Source organism: Periplaneta americana, chromosome 10, assembly GCF_040183065.1.
Source record: "Periplaneta americana isolate PAMFEO1 chromosome 10, P.americana_PAMFEO1_priV1, whole genome shotgun sequence".
NCBI classification, from domain to species: Eukaryota; Metazoa; Arthropoda; class Insecta; order Blattodea; family Blattidae; genus Periplaneta; species Periplaneta americana.
In genome coordinates this window covers 121,523,470-121,546,659 of record NC_091126.1, presented here as the reverse complement: position 1 = coordinate 121,546,659, position 23,190 = coordinate 121,523,470, and the positions used below count along the sequence as shown (strand labels likewise).

The 23,190-nt window shown below is 36.7% G+C and overlaps 1 protein-coding gene and 2 long non-coding RNA genes across 5 annotated transcripts in view; 2 read left to right on the top strand and 1 right to left on the bottom strand.

Moving 5' to 3' along the window:
* The window catches only part of LOC138707990 (large proline-rich protein BAG6), a 124,334-nt gene that overhangs the window by 50,666 nt on the left and 50,478 nt on the right, over positions 1–23,190 (top strand). For all 3 annotated transcript variants that reach the window (XM_069838091.1, XM_069838089.1, XM_069838090.1), the window contains exons 11-13: positions 1,748–1,918; positions 4,304–4,570; positions 20,235–20,776. In XM_069838091.1, coding sequence (XP_069694192.1) covers positions 1,748–1,918; positions 4,304–4,570; positions 20,235–20,776 — 980 coding nt within the window. The remainder of the gene's footprint in view (positions 1–1,747; positions 1,919–4,303; positions 4,571–20,234; positions 20,777–23,190) is intronic.
* LOC138707991 (uncharacterized) lies at positions 4,579–9,429 on the top strand. The gene is made up of 6 exons (XR_011334517.1): positions 4,579–6,086; positions 6,920–7,110; positions 7,319–7,377; positions 7,525–7,594; positions 8,311–8,372; positions 8,466–9,429. It is a non-coding gene; the product is annotated as an uncharacterized lncRNA (long non-coding RNA).
* On the bottom strand, positions 10,193–11,730 carry LOC138707992 (uncharacterized). The gene is made up of 2 exons (XR_011334518.1): positions 11,310–11,730; positions 10,193–10,542 (listed from the first exon to the last, which is right to left on the bottom strand). It is a non-coding gene; the product is annotated as an uncharacterized lncRNA (long non-coding RNA).

Here is a 23,190-nt window from a genome sequence, read left to right as displayed (position 1 = left end):
ATAAAAAATGAATATCCAAAACAAGAAAAGGAAATGCTGAATTTATGTATGTTCGTAACTAGAGGTACACATGGAGAATTTTCCATTTCATTTTACTATCTTCTGAGACATGAAGTAAAATTTAATATTTATTTTCGTATAAATATTGCAAAGTTTTAGTACAGTAATTATTGTTGTGATTGAACAACATTAAAGTAAAAACTTTACTAGATATTTTGGACCTGTATTATAGTAATACTTTGCTGTTTTGTCATAAAATAGCAGATAATCATGAACAAGATATATTAGTTTTTCCTAGTTCATATTATTGAATTGCAATATTGTGTATACATACTATTTGGGCAATAACTTCCAATAAACAAATTAAGCTGCCAAAAATGGATATGATTTGTTTGTTTTTTCACGAATGCTTTACAGAAACATACGATCATATCCAAAATCAGAAGTTCTGTTCCAGTAGTGGCATAAATATTCTATCTCCTGAATTTTATTTTATTTTTTTCGGTTTGGTTCAATTCGACATGTCACTTTCTGGTATCTTCCATTTAAATACATTGCGAAGAGAAATTCTGTTCGATTCAATTCTGGTAAGTGGAAGCGGGCCTTAAGATTTCAGGAGATGGATTGAACTCAAGATTGTAAGGGAAAAAGAAAAGGAGAATGAACAAAAAAAAGTTCTAATATCTCTGGGTTGTATATGATAAAATGCTGAGTTTAAGAACATACACCTTCAGTTGCTTCTTGTTATACAGGGTTAGTACAAAAGAAATAGACACTTTCAGTGTTTTGTAAATACAAAAATATTAACATTATCAGGAATCAATTTACACTTTTATGAAGTAATTCTTCAAGTTTGCTTTGGAAACTCTCAAATGTTCAATATGTGCTCTTGTATCACATGGCACACATCAAGGAGATAGTCTAGTTTATCCCAAACCCAGTGTAACATACCTGCATCGACACCAGCCACAGCAATCGTGATATGTTGTTTCAACTCATCTAAATCACTAGGAGAAGTAAACATTGTGTTTCACAAATCCCCAAAGAAAGAAGTTGCACGGTGTGAGATCGAGGCTTCTTAGTGGCTAGCATGTGAGAGTGCAGTTGTCTTATCGTTTGTTGCATGGCCAGTCCAGCGCTTTGGAAGTGTTTTGTTCAGGTAATTTATAACACCCTGGTGCCAGTCATCCTGTTGGAAGATGGAGTTCCTCCATTCCCTATGCGGCTGAGGCAGTGCCTCAACCTAACAGCACAATCACAGATAGCCATCTTAGCTGTTATGCTTGCACCAACACAACAATCAATGCAGTAATGCCAACAGTGTATCTTATCGAAACTTCTACAGTTCCTCAACATAATAGCACAAAATGCATGTTGATATTACACACAGTTTTTTGTTTTATACAACATTGTAAATATATATATATATTTTGTACTAATCCGAATTAAGAAAGATGGTTTTCTGATTTTTTATCTATTATATTATACTAACCCTGACAGTTCAGTAAATGGACCCAGATTACAGCTAACCTCTTATGCATATGTGACGCATTACTTTTACCTGTACTTGTTCGAAATTCAAACTATAGTAAGAAGATTTCAAAGCTGGAATGTTTTCCTCAAGAATATGGTTCAGTACAACAAATATGAAGTTCAGAATTCCATAATATCAGAACATGAAATATTGAACTAATGTCCTCTTGCAAAGGTGAATAAGTGTAAATAAGATGAGATAATCTGCCTACAGCTCAGAGTGCAGATCAAGGATTTGTTCCTCAGCCGACAATCAACATTACCCCAGGAAATGTAGAATTCTTCATGGAAGTGGGCCCGGGGAGCATCACCATTGATTCTTTGGAAGCAACAGTTGTCACAAATGGGAATGCATCTGGTGCACAAGGTGGTGTAGATCCTGGAGGTATGTATTGTGAGAATGTAAAATGGTGAAATTAATAATTGAAGTGATAACTATATTATTTTGAAGATAATTTTCTGTAACATTGGAACCAGATGAGTGAAATAAATATAGTAGTACATAGTAGTCTCTAATGTGCAGGCGCATGGATGACTTCCATTTGCATTGTGAAATAAATATTGAAGCAGAGAGATTGGTACAGTACTTTATATTAAAATTTTATTCTTTATTATACTTTCCTTTTTCCCACATTGTACAGTAGTGGCAAAAAACTGGACCGACCCTTGTAGCTGATTTCAGAGCCTTGTTCACTCCAGAGCATGATAGACTGGTAACTAGGAGTTTCGTGGTTCGAATCCTGCCTGGGAAGGAAACTTTTTTTTTTTGTTCCTTATTCAAATTTATTCCCAATACTTTTCAATTGCAGTGATATTTTACTACTTAATCAACTAATTATTTATTCCCAGAACATGAATTTTACCAGCAATCGAAATGTATTGGGAATAAATTTGAATAAGGAACAAAAAAAGTTTCCTTCCAGGAGGATTCGAACCACGAAAGTCTTAGTTACCAGTCTATCGTGCTCTGGAGTGAACAAGGCTCTGAAATCAGCTACAAGGGTCGGTGTTTTTTTGCTACTACTGTACAGTTGAGCCACTAACTAGTATTCTTGTTTTGAACATTTTTATTCTTAACTACACAATTAGGGACCTATTTCATAAAATTTGACAATTGCAAATATGTCATTTTGACAAATAACAAATGATGACTACAAATTGTCAAATTTCTGTTTCATAAAGCATTCTGCTTGTCAAGAAAAATTGTGACAATTCTACAAATTGTCGTGACAATTTGTCAGATTCCATAAAAATTTTACAATTTATCAAGACTTTTCTGACGTATTTAATTTTATGAAATAGAAAAATGTGTCAATTCATTTGTTGACAATTCTACAAATTCATTAAATTCTGATATCTCATGTTTCGTATGACATAAGTTGACAATTTATTGTTGCAGTAGTTGTGCTGTGCTTAGTTGAGGCTATTCGATATTGGTGTGGATTTTAAGAGAAATATTTTATTTTAAGTCATCCTGAATACTAGCAACAGTAGCATTGATATTGATGATGATTATAAGGAACCACGTAGGCAAAAGATCTTTTTTTTTATATATAAATCCAAATTATGTTGTTGTTGTTGGCAAGCGTTCGACAAAGTCATTTGACCATATTGCATTAATTGAATCATTTTGTTACTGTTCTGTTGCATGGTGATGGAATAAGTGTAAAATGTTTCTCTTCTATCACTTTGTACACATTTGTAACAGCATGGCTGAACCTAACTGAATCGATAACAATGAGTGATCAATAATCATTATAAGCAAAATTTCGTTTGTTGCCACACATTTGCTGTTTGAAAAGTTAATAAAATAATGTTGCAAATGTTTATGAAAAGTTTAATTCAGAAAGCATTGAGGCAGCAGCAGCAGCAGCAGCATTCTTTATTTACCAGACTTCCTCAAATTAGAGGCTACCATTAGACAAAGCATGCAAAACAAAAAAAGAACAAATAGATGATGAAAGATAACAGAGTAAGAAAAATGACAAGTAAACAAACAAACAGTGGCAATTCACAGAATAAGAAAAGTTACAAACAAGTAAAGAAGCAATGAAAGCTAATAAGGAAAAGAAAAATGATAATGGTGCGTCAGTTTTTTCAGTACACTGAATTAAAGTCCATATAGGTGGTTCTGTAAAAGTTTGACCAACTCTCTAATAATAATAATAATAATAATAATAATAATAATAAATAAAGTTTAATGCCTATATTGACTTCCCAAAATCAACTTTTTATTTTGAATTAATAATTTATTGTTCCAGAAGTAATTTTAGGAATTAAATTTCTAGATAAAAACACTGAGGTGATTGTAATTGAAAATGTTTTATACGCTCTTTTATTTAAATTCATAAAGATATATGCTGTTTTGGTTGTTCGTAGCAGAATGTTGGAAAAGGTGCGTAAATAGCGAAGTATTCACATACATCCGAAATAACCTAAAAGTATTGAGTTGTTTACTTACTCAAAAATTTTAAAATTTTTAGTTTTATCTTACAAGACTGCTTATATTTTCTTATTTGAACATTAATATTAAGCAACCATTAAGTTTTAAAACTATTCTCAATTATCCAATGGTCTCAATAATATAAAATAACCTGCAGTTGGGAGTTCTGTTATGTAAAAAGGAAATATACTTTCACATGTGCAGCATCTAGTAGAGACTTTTTTAATTCCATGTTATACTAAATGTGACATTTTCTCACCAATTGTTCCTCGAATTAAGATGTATTTACATCAAAAACATGAATTTAATGAAGCTATATTTTGTCAGTTGTAGGCAACAACTTCCCATGGGGTGCACCACCACCTCCTGAGTTCATACAGAACTTGATGCAAGCTGTGGCAGGACATGTAATTGGTCGGACAAGCACTGCACAGAACAGCACCATAACAACACAGCAGACCACAGGCACGGGTGTGAGTGCAGGAGGACAGAATAGCCAGGCCCGTGGAAATACAGCCACACATCCCACAACGTCCACTCAGACACGTTCCACATCACGTCCACATGTGCATCTTGCACCGGCTACAATGCAGGGTACTTCACAATTTAAGCTAATGAGAATTCAATATCTTGTAATATTGAGAATTTAGTGTCTTGTGAATGTCCATAAAAACTTTTTTTACTTCATAAACAGGAAAGATGTTTAAAGTCATTATTGAAAAATACACACTGAATTTAAGACATCATTACTGTGCATACACATACTGTATACAGTATAGCCCACTTTAGATTAAGAAGGCAAGGATAGTGATGTGCCCATATTCATTGAATTTAGCTGAAATATTTAGGAATTTAAAACTTCTCACTAGTTTAGAAGTTCAGTTGAAAGTGCTCAGAAATAAATACGTTAAAAAGTGAAATTATCCAACAGATATATAAAATAAAATGTAATTTGGAAAAAATATCCTAAAATGTAGAAAGACCAGAACACAATCCCAAGACAAAAAAGTTCGACATGTCCGAAACAGGATGCTTGAAGTAATGAAATCCAGTAAACATTTATAGTATTTGAAGAATTATGAGAGCTATAACATTTTTATCTGTTAAAGTTTAAACAATCCATAAAGATGTTATAGTTGATGACAGAACATGATAGCCTTTACCTCATACCACTCCATTACACTCTCATCGATGATTTCACCTGCTATTTACTTAACGTACAGTGCCATAAGAAGAAGGTGTTGCCCACTGTGGATGCTTAAAATAATAATGCAGGGTGAGTATTTATGACCTTCCTTCCAGGAGAAATGGCTGTTATGTTTTGTCACGAAGTATACTTGTTCAAAACATGTTCTAAAAATGAAAATTCATTGATTTAGTTATGTATGAAGCAACTGAATGTAGCTCTTATTTTTGTGACTGAAAAGTGTAGAATAGATATATGCATGCACATACAACATAAAAAGTTAGCAAGTATGGTCATTACAATTAAGAACAGTACCTATTTTTTTTAATTCAGTTTATAAATGTTATTTTTATGTTCTACAACTTTACATAGAAAGTGATTAGTGCAATTCATATATTAGCAGTTAATTTTATAAGTGCACGTGAAATTCATTCTTGAATGAAGCACTTAATATATGGCGTAGAACATATTGCTGTACCAATATATAACTTTAAGAAATAATATTCAGTTTATGGCTTAGTAATCATTTCATTCGAAATAGATCTTTAAGGGCCTGTACTACGATCGCCTGTTAAAGCTCCAGATTCGTATACTCCAGTTTAGCAATCTGGAAGTTAAATATTTTGTTCTGTACTACCAGCGGATTTTAACTGCAGGATTCTTATCCGGAAGATATAGTAACATTTTTATTACGTTGGCAATGAAGTTACTGAAAATGTAGTGAAATTTATTGCGTTGGTATACCTTTCCCCGCGTATTTCATGTTTATGTTCCGTGTTTATATGGCACTATTTATTTTGAGGTTTTATTGTAAGCATTATTGTTATTATTTATTATAATACTGAAGCTCCAGCCAAAAAATAACAGAGTGAAGAACAGAAAATTACATATACTGTATGAAGAAACTTTACATGGAAGCAAAAGGTAAGATTTTAAAGGTTATGTTTCTTTTCGAATAGTAATAATTCCTACCATATGGTAGTATTTTGGTTTTAATTAATAGGCCTAAACAGGACGGGTGCGGGTTCCAGCAAAAGTGCGTTTTTCTCCATAATCATTGTTTTATTCACGTGTAACTGCACAAGAAGTGTAGGTGGCAATTATTTTTGTATTGTAATTAATATTAAGTGTGCTTTCAGTTTGTTGTATAGCCTACATTATTAGTGAATAGGGCCTATTTCGGTAATTTTTTAGAAATAGTGTACTTCACGGCTGCAAATCATGGGTCGAAGGCACAATAACTCGTTTAAAAAAGAAAAGTTCACTGATACTGATAATAATGAATTATGTCTTTGGCCTGGGATTTCTAACCAACATTAGTACAGCAAGGTACATTGTTCCTAGCAAATTATCAATATTTCAGTATGTTAGGCCTACGTATTTTACTGTTAATAAGTGGGCGGATATTTTGTATTAGGCCCATAATACCATTCGATCACAGATAGGGCCTAACGTTATTTTTTAAAAGAACAGCATGAGGTGGAGAGACGTTTCCACTAAAATGCAATAGGCCTATCTGTTTGTAATGCACATTCAACACCTCGTAATATAACACAGAAACAGCAGATATTAAGTTTTTTTTCCAAAGTTTCTATGTACAGTATAGTCATATGTTTGATATTGTACTGACAATCATCCATCAAAAGCATTTGCTTATTTAGGTATAGAAACTTAGATAAGGGAAAAAGAGAAATACAGTATATTTCCTAATGTTGTAGATTGCATATGGAATTAACCTAGTTTTACTTCCTTTTTAGTATTATAGAATGAAGCATTGGAAGAATATAGTAACATCAGCACAAATACAAGGACCTGAAAACAGCTGAGAAGCAATTTTGAATTCTTGGAAAAGAACACAAATAAAATTGCTGCTGCAGAGAAACAATGCAGGCTACAAACAATTGGAGCCCCTCCAACTGAAGCAAAACCAAATCCAAACTTATCCAAGGTAAGTGATTTAATTCTATCAATTGAGTGATTTCTCAGTGATTTTGATTCATATTCAATGTATAAGTTCATTTATATGTTAAGTTATACAATTATTAAATAATAAGCAGAGGAAATTGTATAACACAAGTTTGAATTCTTTTTATTTATTTATTTATTTATTTATTCATTCATTCACTCATTTATTTATTTACTTACTTTTGTTACAGCCGAAGTAGTAACTAAACCAAGTTCCACTGATACCAGTGCAGCTAATAACACGAATGAGGTTAGTGTGTAAGGAATTAAGAGTCAGAAGAAGGAGATGATGAGCTTTAGAGATAAAAAAAAATATTAGATTCTTGAAAATTGTTATACAAATTTAATTTAATGTCGGTATTACATTATAATACTATTATTTCTTTTTTATTTACAGTACCATTCAGGTTCACAGTGCAATTCTTTAGTTTTTGAAGTGAAACTGGACATCCCAACAATATCTCCAGGTAATTTTATTTATACTACAAAACGTTCTTTCACATTCTACATATGATGCTTACTTTTCCAATCTGAAATAGCTGTAACATGTAAACACATTTTCAGCCAACATGTTGAAAATAAAACTAACACACATACTATATGAAATCTGTAGCAAGCAGTAGATAAATTAGATGCAAAAAAAAATGTTAAAATATAAATTGTACATAATGATGAAATGGTACAAGAAATGGATGTCATAAAAAGTAAACATCATTGTATTATAATATTATGTGGGATTTGAGTAGGAATTTGAAATTTATAAATGTAGGCCTAAAAATAGAAAATACACTGAACTGAAGAATTTATTTTGAGATTTCTCTGCAATGGGTTTGTAATCAGATTAGGCCACATTATGTTAAGTTGTATTTCAATTTTACTGTAAGGAAACTTGTGAATGATTTCTTGTGTACAGAAAAACTGAAAAATATCTTTTCATAAGATAAAACAGAAACTGACTACACTCTATTTCCAATAGAACTATTTGCTTGGTTTTTTCTCTCTTTTTTTTTTATTGCAGCGTTACTTTCTTATTGTTAAAAATGAGTTTGGATTAATAGCACGTTAGAAAATACAATACTGTTACAGCTGCTGACTTTGAAGTGTCCACACATTTATGATAAAACATCATCTTTCTCCAGAATTAATTATCTTAAGAATTAATTCCACTCTTAAAATATTACAGAGTCAGCTGGTGCAGCAGATGAAGGTCTTCCACTGTACGGGTGTCTACACAGTGTAATGAAAGTAAGTTTTAAGTGAAATTACTGGTTTATTCAGTGTAAGTAGTATAGGCTAAACCCAGAAAGGTCTGAATATAAGCATATATAAATATTTCAGCTGATAATGGGATAATAGCTGATCGAGTTACACCCCAAGGATGCTTAAAAAAAAATAAAGAAAAAGCAAGCCTCTGAGGAATGCATTAGCCACATTGAAAAATCTTTCTCCATTTGTGAACTGTAAGTCTAATGTTGACTTAATTATACTTGAGATGTTAGAAATGCATGAACTTCAATACTATTACAGTGATTTCTTTAAAAAATACATTAGTTGAAAGTTGGATGCTAACATTATAACAAAGAATGATTTGAAATAAAAGTAAGTCATGTCCTTATGTTTGGAAAGAGATGGGGTTTGGAATATCAAAAGTAACATTTGGAGTTTTTACATTACTTTTTCCTCCTCTTTAATGGGTGGTCCATCTACAAGGACATCTTCAATTAGTGGCAGAAAGTAAATGCTACAATAATCACCCATTCTTTATGTTTTAACAAAAAATATGTTTAATTTTGTTGACCAGATTTGTTTGACCTGGATGACTGGGAGATTACTTCTTCTCATCCTTCTAATGGAGTGATAATCTCTTGCAGCTGTTCTTGATCCCTATTGTCTCTGCTTTATCTGCTAGTCTTCAGGATTAGGTTCGAGTCAGGTGATAATTATAAGCTAATCTAAGGTTTCTGGTTGGGTTCGGGTCTGGTTCAGATCAGGCCGAGATGGGCCGGGCCTAAGAATTATGGCCCGTGCAGATCTCTAACAAATGGGGCTTATAGCTGAAGTTGGCTCTGCCACAGTTTTCCAAGTTTTGTGTATTTGCATATATATTTGTGTTGTGTTTAATTACAGTTACTATGTATTCTTATGTATTAGCCTGCATATTATTAATTTGTAAATATGACATGTACCATAGCATATATAATGAGACAGTGGATGTAATAAATGATTATGCTTATTGTGTCTCCTGAAAAATGTCGTGTTTTGTTTACACAAAATAAATAAATAAATTTTAAATTTAATTGCAGCTATAGTCCATCTCTCTTGTTTTAATTACACATTCACAGAGTACCTGAATACAATTGAAGCGTCAGCTGGAACAACGTTGTAAGTTACAAAATTTTCATTCGGTGTGTTTCCGTGTAATAATGTTGTATGTCATGTTACCTTGCTATACTCCTTGGCTTGCAACTGTCCACTCAAAAGTTTGCTACCCTCATAAGAACAAAGTTGTACGCATACACATTTTTGCAGCTCCTGTAAATTTGACCAAATGTAACTTATAACGTTGTTCCAGCCGACGGTTCAATTAATGTGCCTCTTGAAAAATGTTGTTTTACCATATTTTGCTTATGTAAAATAAATTTGAATTGCAGATACAGTGCATTAGCCTGTTAAGAGATCACTGTGAGGGATCCCAGCAATAAAATATATTTTAAAGTAACGATATGAATATGTTTGCATACATGAATCACTAGGCCTAGCGTGAATGAAACAGCTCCCTTGCAAAACATAAATGCCAATTCCAAAACTTTCAGGAAATGAAGAAAAACTGTCACGTCTAAAATTCAATAAACTGTTACAGTTTGTTAAATAATAATATATAGCAAGCATATCTTAAGTCTGATTAGTGAAATATGTTAGGCCTACTCCTACTGGCGAGCGATATATGCAAGGAAGGAGAAGGGAACTTGCCACCCTACCACATTATCTCCTGACAGTTGTCTCATGAGTGATGCCTTATTGATATTCCAATCTATCTTCAGAGAGTTGACTAAACAACTAGCAGACAGTTCTAGGAAAACTTTAATCAAGACCTATAATATGTACATAAAACCTGTATTAAAATACTATTCAGAAGTATTCGTAACAGCATCAAAAAGAGAGACAGAATCCCTCGGAAGAAAAAAACAAGCCTTGCACTTAATTACTGGAGCAAATAAAACTACTCCCAATGAAGCATTAAAAGTAATCACTTCAATTAAACCAAGCAGCAAGTGCAGCACTAGCTCGATTGACAACAGTTCCTGCTGTAACTTCGTGGACCCCACAAAAATCTCCTACTGTTGTCAATGTTCTCCCAGTGGCATAGAATCTCAATACCAATAGTAATTGGGTCATTGGAGATAAGGCATTATTTCTGGAAAAATGAACAAACAATTAGATTTGGTTACACCTTTACCGGTAAATATTTACAATAGCGTTACCAAAAGAAGGCAAGGACTCCCTACAGGATAGCCTGGAAGAGAGAGGTTTGGATGTAGTTTTGACATTTTTTTTTTAGACAATTGTAAATATATGCAAATCATACTAACCTAACCTGTCACTAACTCGATCTTACGAAAACTTGTCTTTTCCCTTTAATTAGTAAGGAAACACAGTAATGAAATGAATGTGCTGCCCTTCCCTGCCGCCTACCCCTTCTATCTCGACAGAGCGATCCTGCCTACCCGTACCTCTCCACCGGACTCCACTTTCACAGCAACTTTTCACCTTTATTTGGGAAATTGGTGTCGGCACTCAATTTTTCTTTCGTTTACAGTACATATGACTTGACTAGAAGCCAAATATGTGAATACATTTGTATCTTAAAGTGGTAACGCAATTGTGAAGAAATGATAGTTTACCATATAAAGGTTTTTGATATATTATATACGGTTATTATTATTTTTTATATAAAAGTATTTTGAAACTTATTGTAGGTTGCCCTATATTATTATATTAATCACCTTAATACCTTGTAAGGACAACAGAACACCTGCATGAAGCAACATTCTAACCTCACTTCTACTGTACGCCTATTACAGGTTACTGTACTTCAAAATAATTATTATATTGCTATTATATACAAAATATTAATGTAATACCTAAAGAAATAGTGTAGCTTATTATTAACTCTGTACTTACGATCTGTGTCTTGTTTCAGTTGATAATTGATTTCATGTAGTAGGTTTCATTATTCGAAACTGTCTAAAAAATTTCTCGTCATCCCACTCTTCAAAATTATTTGGACGCAGCCTAATTCGTTTTGCTGTTCTGATATAACGAAGCATCTGCTCCAGAACTTATCATCAGAATCAGTATCAAAATTAAATTGATCCTTCAAATGACCAGCTGTACGACGTGCAGCCATCTTGATTTCAACACCGAGTTCCAACCTCCGGATAACACCTATCTGCCACTCTGCCTTCCGGATTGCTAATCTGGAAGTTTAGCCTCCAGATTGCACATAACCAAAAGTCGTAGTACGCAATTATAACCCAACTTCCGGATAAATATGCCATCTGCCGGATAAGTTTAAACTAGAACTTTATCCGAGAGTCGTAGTACAGGCCCTAAGTATTTCATTCTCTGTAGAATTACACTGACACTTCTAATTATAAGATTTTAAAAACCCAGTTATCACTTACCCTGAGGATATACTGTGGTAAACTCCTTTTGATGTTAAAAATAACTTACAGTAATGTACTTTAACATAAATGCTGTAGATGTAGGCCTGCTGCTAGCTGAATGACTAGAGCATCTGCATTTCATACTTGTAACCTGGGCTTGAATCCCAGTGGGTCCACAAGGAATTTGTGATGGACAAAGCTGGTGTTAGGTGGTAGGTTTTTGTGGGGTATTTCCATTTTCCCTACTGGCATTCCACCATTGCTTCATAAATCATCACACTGGTGCGCTATAGACCACATCCCTTGGTGCACCAAGGGCAGCATTCCATGGCAAAGAGTCTACAAGTGTGACATGTTCCTCCTATTCTTCACTGAGTGAATGAACTAAAAGTCAAATGCCAACCTTTTGGGGGGAGGGGGGAAAATATATGCTGAAAGGATACATACCTACAATCATACAGAGTGGTGTGACACACTGTGCATGTACTTTAACAGCCTCTTTCCCGTTTACTTCCACACAAGCACATTGCAGAGCAAAAGCATGAAAAATCTTATCTGTCCATAGATGCGAAAAAACTCGCAGTAGTCTGCCTCAGTGGCGCAGTCTGTAGAATGCTGGCCTTCTGTGCCCAAGGTTGCGGGTTCGATCCTGGTCCAGGTTGATGGTATTTAAGTGTGCCTTACTTCTGGTTTGTTACGGGAAATGGTGGTACTGCTAACAATCAATTCTTATAGGTTTTGGTTATCAGCATTTTTTATGAACAACCAGTATCATAATTTTCGAGAATAAAAGGCTATATAATATATATATATATATATAGAGAGAGAGAGAGAGAGAGAGAGAGAGACAGAGAGAAAGGGAGGGTTATCCCATAACCTCTGGGACACTCCTGTAACTAGCATATTTTAGCGAATCTAAAAATAGTTTCATATTTGTGTTACTAGGTTGACCGAAGCCTACTGTTTGAAGTAGTTGACAATTATTCAGTGTGTTGCAGAAATGTGTAGTAACACAAAGTTAATGTTCTTTCTTTTCTAATTTGACACTATATGGTCGTATTCCAGAACTGAATATTGCTGCTTTTAACTGATAGAGAGTTGAAATCAGAGGATGGTGGTTTGTTCACATTTTAATATTGAACCATCGCTGGGTCTGGTTGGTCTTCCTTGTTAATGAAATAAAAGATAAATATCTTCTTAATACCAAATAACCCTGCCATGAAACGTTATTATCAGGATGGTAATCTACGTGTCGAGGTAGTTGAGTAACAACACACACTCCCTATGTTAAACACAACCATTTATTTAGAATAAACAATCAAAATAAATTCGTAGCACAGAAAATATCTTCTTCACAGAGTAATGTTAATCAGATCCAGCTAATTACCTTACATAGGTAGGTACTCCCCCTCGCTGGCATCCATCTTGTCATACAACCTTGACATAACCAACCCTCAGCACACACACAGCCGTTACACTCAAATTGGCCACCCCTCAAACGTCACACAACATTGGGTGCCTTCATTGTGAATTTCATACTCGTCAAATTCGTTCTGCTGCAATAACTAAGTAAAACGTAAACCAAAACCAACTCACTGAATTCCTTGTAGTTTGTGGTAGACTTTTAATTATATCACAGCTAGAGAAGGAATAACCTGAAATAAAAATACCGACCGGTATTTAACCAGAGTTGACTGCACGCTAGTCAGACAAAAAAATGAATGCAGTTCAAGATAATTAGTATATCACAAAACTCTCCGCTAAACTCCACACGAATATCTTCTGCGATCCAATCGCAGGTTCCCACAACTCTTTCGGCTACGGTGCTGCTAGTAGAACTATCGAACCCCGTTCGATCCCCGGTCTACATTCGAGCCTGTGCCCTTTGAAACATTCACAACTACCAGCACACATCCCACCTGAATGGGTCCATCCACCAGATTGACGCTACAATCGAAAGAAAAACTCGGCGTCTCTATCTTAACCAATCAGAAAACGTAATGAAAAATACTAATTTCTCCCCAGGTTATCAACCAATCAGCAATAAATACTAAATTCTCCCCAGGGAATCAACCAATCACTCGGCAGCCATAGGCTAGGCCCTTGTTTTCAACTCATCACAGATTACAAGAAAGAACACCATAGACTTTGGGAAAACAGAAAGGTGAGAGGAAAGAAGCCATCTACGAGAAGTAAGAACAACTAGATCAGAAAGGAAAAACCTACAAGCCATCTATGAAGAGTTAGAATAATTAAAACTAACAGAGAAAAGTATAAAGATAGAAAAATGTAAAAGAAATAGAAAGGAAAAGAAAGACGTGCCGAAATAAAACGGCACAGACTCCCCTCCAAAACTGGCGCAGTTCCTGAACAGCGCCAACTCTAGGTCCAAAGATGCTTTTGGACAAGTAGGCTACCAAAAAGGGAACTCATCCCCAGCTATGTCCCATCACAAGCCACTAGATACTGTATCTTCCAAGTGCACAACCAGCACTGCCGCCACTGCTGCAACCCATCCAGATGGTCGAACATAAATCGTTTAGGGACCAAGTGTCCACGGGTAGAGGCGGTATCCCCACCGTGCTCCCCCGCGACCCACTTGGCCCTTTGGATTGACTGCAGTCCGTCACAGTCACCCCAACCAACTAAATTCCTTCGATCCACGGACCTCTAGGTTATAGTCACAGCACACTTCCACCTTCAGCGCAATCAGTAAAAATATATCCACCACAAACGTGATTGATGCAACAAAGCCAAACATAAACAGCAACATCTTAAAGTGACAGAAAGGTAGAAGAGAAACTACAAGTAGAGAAAAGAAATTAGAAAGAAAGTAAGCTACAAAAGATAGAGGACACGAAAGAGAAGAAGATAAAACATATAAAGAGAGAAGAGAAAAAGGAAAAGATAAATTTTGCGAATAAACGACCCCCAAAATAACTAGCTCGAGCTGTGATGATACTTAAAAGCCAACCTAGAACTAAAAACACACGCAACAATATAGAACTCAAAAACATAGAAATACTTAATAATACAACAATGTCAAAGTGAATAAGATAAACTTGAAATGAAGGAAAACACGTAAACAATACAAACTTGCTTCACATATGACCATTTCTGGTATAATAGTCTTTTCAGCCATTTTATCACTTCCTCTTGATGATATGCACAATCATATATGTGTCTACTGCCCGTTCATGAATATGAAAGATAACACACTCCTTCGTGACAAAACCAGGTTAGTACACAGTACTCATCACACCGTCCACTCATGATACACTCTAGCACAAACTTTTACTTGGTAGTTTTAGTAAGTACCACCGTTTGGTGTAATCTACCTTACTATGAAAACAACCCTTAGCTCACTAAATGCTCAAATGAGACATTTAGGCATACAGCTCTGTAATAACAGTTATCAGAAACCCGAACCAGTTCTGATCTGAACACAAAATTCCGTCTGCAGTGTCGTTTGGCCATCCGTCACAATGAAAAACCTGGTATGGCCAAACTGACCAGACCTCACTCACGCAACCTCTCTGACTCACTCCCAAAATCCGTCTTCAGTGTCGTTTCGCCGTCCGTCACAATGCAAAACCCTGGGACGACTAAACTGACCAGACCACACTCACATAACTTAACCTAACATTTTCCCCTTTTACATTCCCTTAGGGGGAAAAGGTGCCCATTTTAGAAGACTCTTACTTCATGCATGGGCTGCAGTGGTGCTATTCTTAACCTGGCAACCACACGGGTATTACATTCATGGGGAAAAACCCCTGACCATGTGGTTGGAGCAGCGCACCCCGCACTTCCTTAAGCAAAGAAACGTGGGCGCACAGAAGGTCTTCTTGGATGCCACAAAACCCAACCTTAAACAGGGAACTGACATGGCAGCTGCAAATCTCCTGGTAACCCCTGGCTTCAGTTCCCGATAACTTTTAGTGGTATAACAAGTTATACCCTTTCCCAAGTCGCAAGTTATCCTATCCCGTTCCTCCCGAAAACGTTCCAAACTGACTTCGGGATCTGGATCATGGTGTAGAGACTTCGTAACTCCTGAAAACGGCAAGGGAACTTCATTCAACTCCGGAAGTCCAATCAGAGAACCACTCAGTTCCGGCTGACCAACGCTGACCCGATCTTTCCCCAAGGAACTCGAATCTACTTCCTGACTTTCCCCTTCATCCCTATGAGCAACAAGGTCCACCGATGCCCCAACTGGAAGCAGTTTGGGTGCCTTACATCGATTAGCAAAGGGGAATTTGACCTCCGAAGCATGTGAAAAATAAAATTCCTCCTGTGGGATGTCTACAATAAGCCCCGTCTCTGCCATGAAATCAGCGCCAAAGATGGCGGGGTTAACCAAACCTTCGACAACCCAGAAACTAAATTCGCAAACTACCTGTCCAACCTTAACTTTCAAACTCACACGACCACTGACCGAAAGAGACTGGGAGGTAGCCGAGAACAACACCATGTTCCCGGGGGTAATCTCCCATCCCTTCTTCCACGCTAATTCTAAACTAACCAAAGACACGACACTGCCCGTGTCCAACAACACCTCCACTAACTCTCCACCTAACTGAACCCTAGCAACGGGGCACTGACCGCGAGGAGTGACACTTATCTCACGAGACACAACCCGAACGACTTCTTCACTCTTTCTCTGATTTTGCTCCACGTGACCCCGCCAATTACATTCAAAGGCAAAATGCCCTGCTTTGTTACAAACAAAACACCTATTGCCTTGTCCCAAAATGACGGATCTAGTCGGGGTGGTTCCCGCCAGGGCACCACTATCTAGTATCGCCTGATTCCGCACACATAACGCGTCGAGCTGAAGGAAGTTCTGCGGCCGGTTGGCGCTTAGGTACTGAGCCCTGACCTCGGGATCGCGCGCCCCTGACAACGCAGCGTCCACTATCTGACTTTCCGTCAACCCAGCTACAAAAACCTTTTTAATAACTTTTAATTCTTCCACGTATTCAAGTAGGGTCTCACTGTCACCTTGTTTACGGTAGAAATACTCCCCGAACAGAAGATGAGTCTTGTCAGGAATGAACTCGTTCAGGATACCCTTATGAAAATCTAGCAAGGTTTTTTCATCTTCAATGGCCGCCAATACTCTGTTAGTTAACACTCCATTAGCAAAAGGGAAAATTAGATGTAATAGCAAGGCCCCATCCAAATGAAAAGCTACATATACCCTTAAGCTGCACTAACACCCTCAGAAAATGCATGACTGCCTGTATACTACTAACGGAGAAAACCATCCCTTTCTTTAGAACGGATTCAAAAGGATTAGGCATGTTAGAAAAAATCAAGTTAAGGTAGTCCTTCTTCCTGTCGAGATTGGAAACTTTCACAGGGACTTGAGCTTCATTGGCCACCCCTGAACCCTGTTTCTGCTCTCTCGTGGTCTCCTGACCCTTGACCGGACTCTCCTGGCTCCTACTCTTTTTCAAATTCATTTCCATTTTCACTATCCCCAATCTCTGCATTTCCTTCTCGAACTTTTCCCTATCTACAACTTCCAACTTAACCTCGAGTATATCTTTCAGTCGTAATTCCCAGTGAATCACCCTGTTTCATATTCTTCTAAAACGATCCTTCTGAAAATCGACCCTCAACTCCTCCAGAAATTCCGAAAAGGACTCCACGATTTCTACACATTTGAAAAGTTCACTAGCGATACGGTACTGGGGGTATTTCCACGGAGTCTGCTGGGAAACGAACCCTGGTTCCCTAGCTTTGGCTAGGAGAGTAGTGACATCTGCGTTCGAGTCAACCTCCGCGCCACGTGCTCTCAGCTCATATAGCAACTCATCTTTACGGAGGGCACGCCACTCCACCATTCCAGCATCCATCTTGAAACACAAAAAAAACAACAAAACGGCACAAACCCAAGTACCTTGGCTTTGAGATTCCAAACTCCGATCATAACCACGCAACCTGCTAACATTGAACCGTCGCTGGGTCTGGTTGGTCTTCTTTGTTAATGAAATAAAAGATAAATATCTTCTTAATACCAGATAACCCTGCCATGAAATGTTATGATCAGGATGGTAATCTACGTGTCTAGGTAGTTGAGTAACAACACACACTCCCTATGTTAAACACGACCATTTATTTAGAATAAATAATCAAAATAAATTCGTAGCACAGAAAATATCTTCTTCACAGAGTAATGTTAATCAAATCCAGCTAATTACCTTACATAGGTAGGTACTCCCCCTCGCTGGCATCCATCTTTTCATACAATCTTGACATAACCAACCCTCAGCACACACACAGCCGTTACACTCAAATTGGCCACCCCTCAAACGTCACACAACATTGGGTGCCTTCATTGTGAATTTCATACTCGTCAAATTCGTTCTGCTGCAATAACTAAGTAAAACGTAAACCAAAACCAACTCACTGAATTCCTTGTAGTTTGTGGTAGACTTTTAATTATATCACAGCTAGAGAAGGAATAACCTGAAATAAAAATACCGACCGGTATTTAACCAGAGTTGACTGCACGCTAGTCAGACAAAAAAATGAATGCAGTTCAAGATAATTAGTACATCACAAAACTCTCTGCTAAACTCCACACGAATATCTTCCGCGATCCAATCGCAGGTTCCCACAACTCTTTCGGCTACGGTGCTGCTAGTAGAACTATCGAACCCTGTTCGATCCCCGGTCTACATTCGAGCCCGTGCCCTTCGGAACATTCACAACTGCCAGCACACATCCCACCTGAATGAGTCCATCCACCAGACTGACGCTACAATCGAAAGAAAAACTAGGCGTCTCTATCTTAACCAATCAGAAAACGTAATGAAAAATACTAATTTCTCCCCAGGATATCAACCAATCAGCAATAAATACTAAATTCTCCCCAGGGAATCAACCAATCACTCGGCAGCCATAGGCTAGGCCCTTGTTTTCAACTCATCACAGATTACAAGAAAGAACACCATAGACTACGGGAAAACAGAAAGGTGAGAGGAAAGAAGCCATCTACGAGAAGTAAGAACAACTAGATCAGAAAGGAAAAACCTACAAGCCATCTATGAAGAGTTAGAATAATTAAAACTAACAGAGAAAAGTATAAAGATAGAAAAATGTAAAAGAAATAGAAAGGAAAAGAAAGACATGCCCAAATGAAATGGCACAATATGCCTGTATTTTTCTTCTGGTTATGAAGGCTAGTGTACAAAACTGAGTAAATATTAGCCAGAGTGTATGGATTTTTATAAGAGTAAGTGCATATATACATCATACACACATTTTTATAAATTTTGTGCATGTGTGTGTATGCGCCTATATGTATGTACAGACATACATTTTTTTTTTTTTTTTTAATTTTTGTGCATGGGTGTGGATGTTAAAACTTATTTGTAATAAATGCTTAATAATTTCTTATGGTTTCATTCGTGAGGTGTTTCTGTGTAAGATGAAAGCCCCTTGGATAGATTAATATTATATCACGAGGTAATTCCAATGATAAGGTTTTTTCATAACAGATCACCCACTACCTATTGCATTACTTTCATGATTCAACGTTATTTTTATCTGTTCATCAAGAAACTCACATTTGTAATAGGTACCAGCATAGGATACTAGATCTCTATTTTTGGTATCATTAAAATATTCATGTATCATTCACTCTCTTATGTGATTCCTTAAGTAAGCTGGCCTGCAGATAAAACGAGAAGTGTCATGTTTTCATGTAAATATATTTGTGAGAATTGCTGCTATGGTGGTCCAGTGTCTACAGTGCTGGACTTATAATCCTGTGAACCTGGTTCGATCCCTGGTTTTTTTTAGTAGGTTATTTTACGATGCTTTATCAACATCTTTGGTTATTTAGTGTCTGAATGAGATGAAGATGATAATGCCAGTGAAATGAGTCCGGGGTCCAGCGCTGAAACTTACCCAACATTTGCTCATATTGGGTTGAGGGGAAACCCCGGAAAAAACCTCAACCAGGTAACTTGCCCCGACTGGGAATCGAACCCGGGCCACCAGGTTTCGTGGCCAGACGCACTGACCATTACTCCACAGATGTGGACCCGATCTCTGGTGTACCCTCGATTTATGACTTGTGTTGGGTAAGCCTGTTATTCAAGTAACATAAGGGTTTTCTTCGGAAGCTCCTTTTCCTTTGTAGTATTTCAAAATATCTCCATTGTCTCGTCTCATTGTGGATGTAGCATAGACCAACCTCCTCTGGTGCACCTTGGGCAACAGCTCTGTTGGTAAATTGGTTTGCACATCTCGCTTCATATGGGTGTATGATGAACAGTCAAGTACCTGCCTTTAGTATATATATATATATATATATATATATATATATATATATATATACGTGAGATATTATGAAAATTTGATAAATTATGAATATTTCTTATGTGGCTTCCTTATTTCATGAACATACACTTGTTCGTAGGGCTTGGTTCCACAAACTTCGACCCCTTTTTGCCCTGCAATTCACATCATGTGCGAACATTCAGACGTCGACAGAGGATAGCTCAGCAGGTACAGCAGCAGTCCACAACCACTGCCACAAGTACAGAACCACAAGCCGAAACTCAAACACCAGAGCCGGCCACAGAACAACAACAGCAGCAGTCACAGCCTCCTCAGGATTCCAGCAGCCGCCCCCAACTACATCCTCAGTCCCAGTCTCAATCTCAGACTCAGTCACAGTCTCAGCAACAGTCACAGACCCCTCAGAACCTTCTCAACTTCATTTCCAACATGATTGGCAATATACGTGCTGCCTCTCCTGGCATGGGAATGGGGTCCTTTTCCTTCCAGGTGCCTCCTCCCATGCACATTCCTCCTCCACCAAGACCTGTAGGTGTTCCACCATCCACACACAGTAGCACCACCCCAGCTGCTGGTGCTGGTCCTGGTCCAGAAAACCAGTTTCCTGGTTTGTCATTCCTCAACCTAATGAACGTGATGTCCGGACAAGGAACATCTGGGGTGAGTCTCATATTCATACTTTTAATGTTTCATGTACCAGTTTTAATTAGCATTATCTTTAAGAATTAGATTTATAAATGGGGGAGGGGGGAAGCCTACTGGACACATTGTAAATTGTTCAAAGCCAGAAAAATTCGCGTATCAAGATCATTGCCTGCATGTAAAGAACCTGTGAGAAAATGATTCATGTGAGCTAAATTTGGCAGCTGTATTTGAATCGTACTCTTGGTTCTTGTTATATACTCCTATGTCTTTGCAAGATATCCTGCAGAACTGTATAGTCATGGTAGCAAATATAGAGCACTTCACCTCTGATTACAGTAAATTTTTGGCAAAACATGGCCTTTTCATGTTAGAAATAGACTTCAGTCAAACTTTGATTATCCCGTCAATTATCTGAAATGTTAAATATTCAACAAACCCATATTTTCTGTGTTTGAATTTTTAGTCCTTTTTCTTTCTTTGTTTATTTTTAATGTACAGTACAGTATTTATTTTTCTCTCACTGTATAATAGATTAAGAAAGATTCCAGCTAGCAGGATGACAGTTATTGGGTTTTAACCAAGTGGAAGACTTTGTTTAAATCTACCTGCTATAACTCCTCGACAATTCCCAGTGCAAGTTCCTTGTGTTTCCCTACTGTCAATCATCTGACGTCACTAAGCCTGGTCATATATTGTTTGTCAGAATAACTTCACCCTCCTTGGTAGTCCAGTGGCTAAAGCACTGGACTTACAATCCTGTGGACCCAGGTTCAATCCCCAGTGCACTTCTGATTTAAGACTTACATTGGTCACGGTCCAGGTAATGCAAAGGTTTTCTCCAGGAGCTCCAGTTTCCCTCTAGCTATCCAACAAATCTCCATCTTATTTCACCATGAGTGTAGTATAGACCAGCCCACTACAGTTTACCCTGGGCAACGACTCTGTCTACACAACTGGCTTTATATAGGAGTCATTCTATGTCAGTTGGTACACCAACAAACGATCTTTCTGTAAATATGAAATTTTTTTATGAATTCGAGGCATCAGATAAGGAGACGCATTTTCTTACGTCCAAATACTTTATGTAGTTACGATTATTTGAAATTACGCACTGTAAGATAACTTGGTATTCTGGGTCTACATATTGTTGAGATTTGGAGTTTGGCACATTTGAAAGATTAAGTACAATACTTGTTACTTATTTAGGCCTCTCACAAATAAATTTAAAATTTGGCCTAATTTTTTAATTAATTATCTTTCAAATCAAAATTACAGTACTACATTAATTAAACAACACGGTTAAAAATCTGGATATATATACACACACACGCACACACTAACATGAGGCGTATTTTTAAGGTAAGTACTGTCTTAAAATTTTTCCATGGCAGTGCTGCACAGTGGTCAATTTCTCGATTTTAGGAGGACAAAATTATTTTTTGTTCTCTACTGGCAATAGCATCGGTTGTTTTTACTTTCCTGTTAGTAATTGACACTCTTAAGATAACAAGACGTGAAATTTAATAATAATAATAATAATAATAATAATAATAATCATAATAATATTAATAATAATACTATCAAAATACATGCGATACAACCAGAAGTTAACTTAACTAAATATCAACTTCATGTTGATAATGATAATGAAAGTATAATATGTATTATTATTATTATTATTATTATTATTATTATTATTATTATTTATAGTTTTTACGAACATGCCCTACTGTTACAAGATATTTAGATACATCTAATTTATAAACATTGTTAACTTCTACAAATATTATATAAATTACCTGATATTATTGTAAAATGAAGACGGTATTCTTTCCCATCAATCACAGGAAGAGACGGCCTTAATCACTATCCTCTTCTGAACTCCCATCCGTTGAACCATGGGCAATGCTGTCCAGTCTCGGTGTTTCCAACATACCTAACACTTCACTGCCAAGGGAACTTCTTTTCTTTCTTGGTAATTTCCTTTTGCTTGAAATAAGAGGATCAGAAGAAATTAGAAGCATGTGCAAAAGGTCTTGTTACAATTTATTCTTGAGGTTTTTCGAGTGTTGTGTTCTCGGAAAAATCTGTACTCTTTATGCCTGGCTTCTTGAGCATCTTCTGATAACTGTCCAATAGGCAATATCATGTTGTTCATAACATCTGCACCATGTATAAGTATTTTATGGACAGTGGCAGGCATGTAGGACCATCCATACAATTTCACATAGAGATCAGCAGTGTCTAAGGCATACTTTTTGAATGCACCAATGTTCAGGCTATATCCACTTGACATAACGTCCAAAATTACGGAGAAACGATGGATAAGAGCTTCATTAACGCCAGTTATTTCAGACGATTTCTTTGAATTCTCGAAAAATCGGCGAGAAGTGTTGCCATCGTTCGTGGTACCACTACCTGGTTTCACA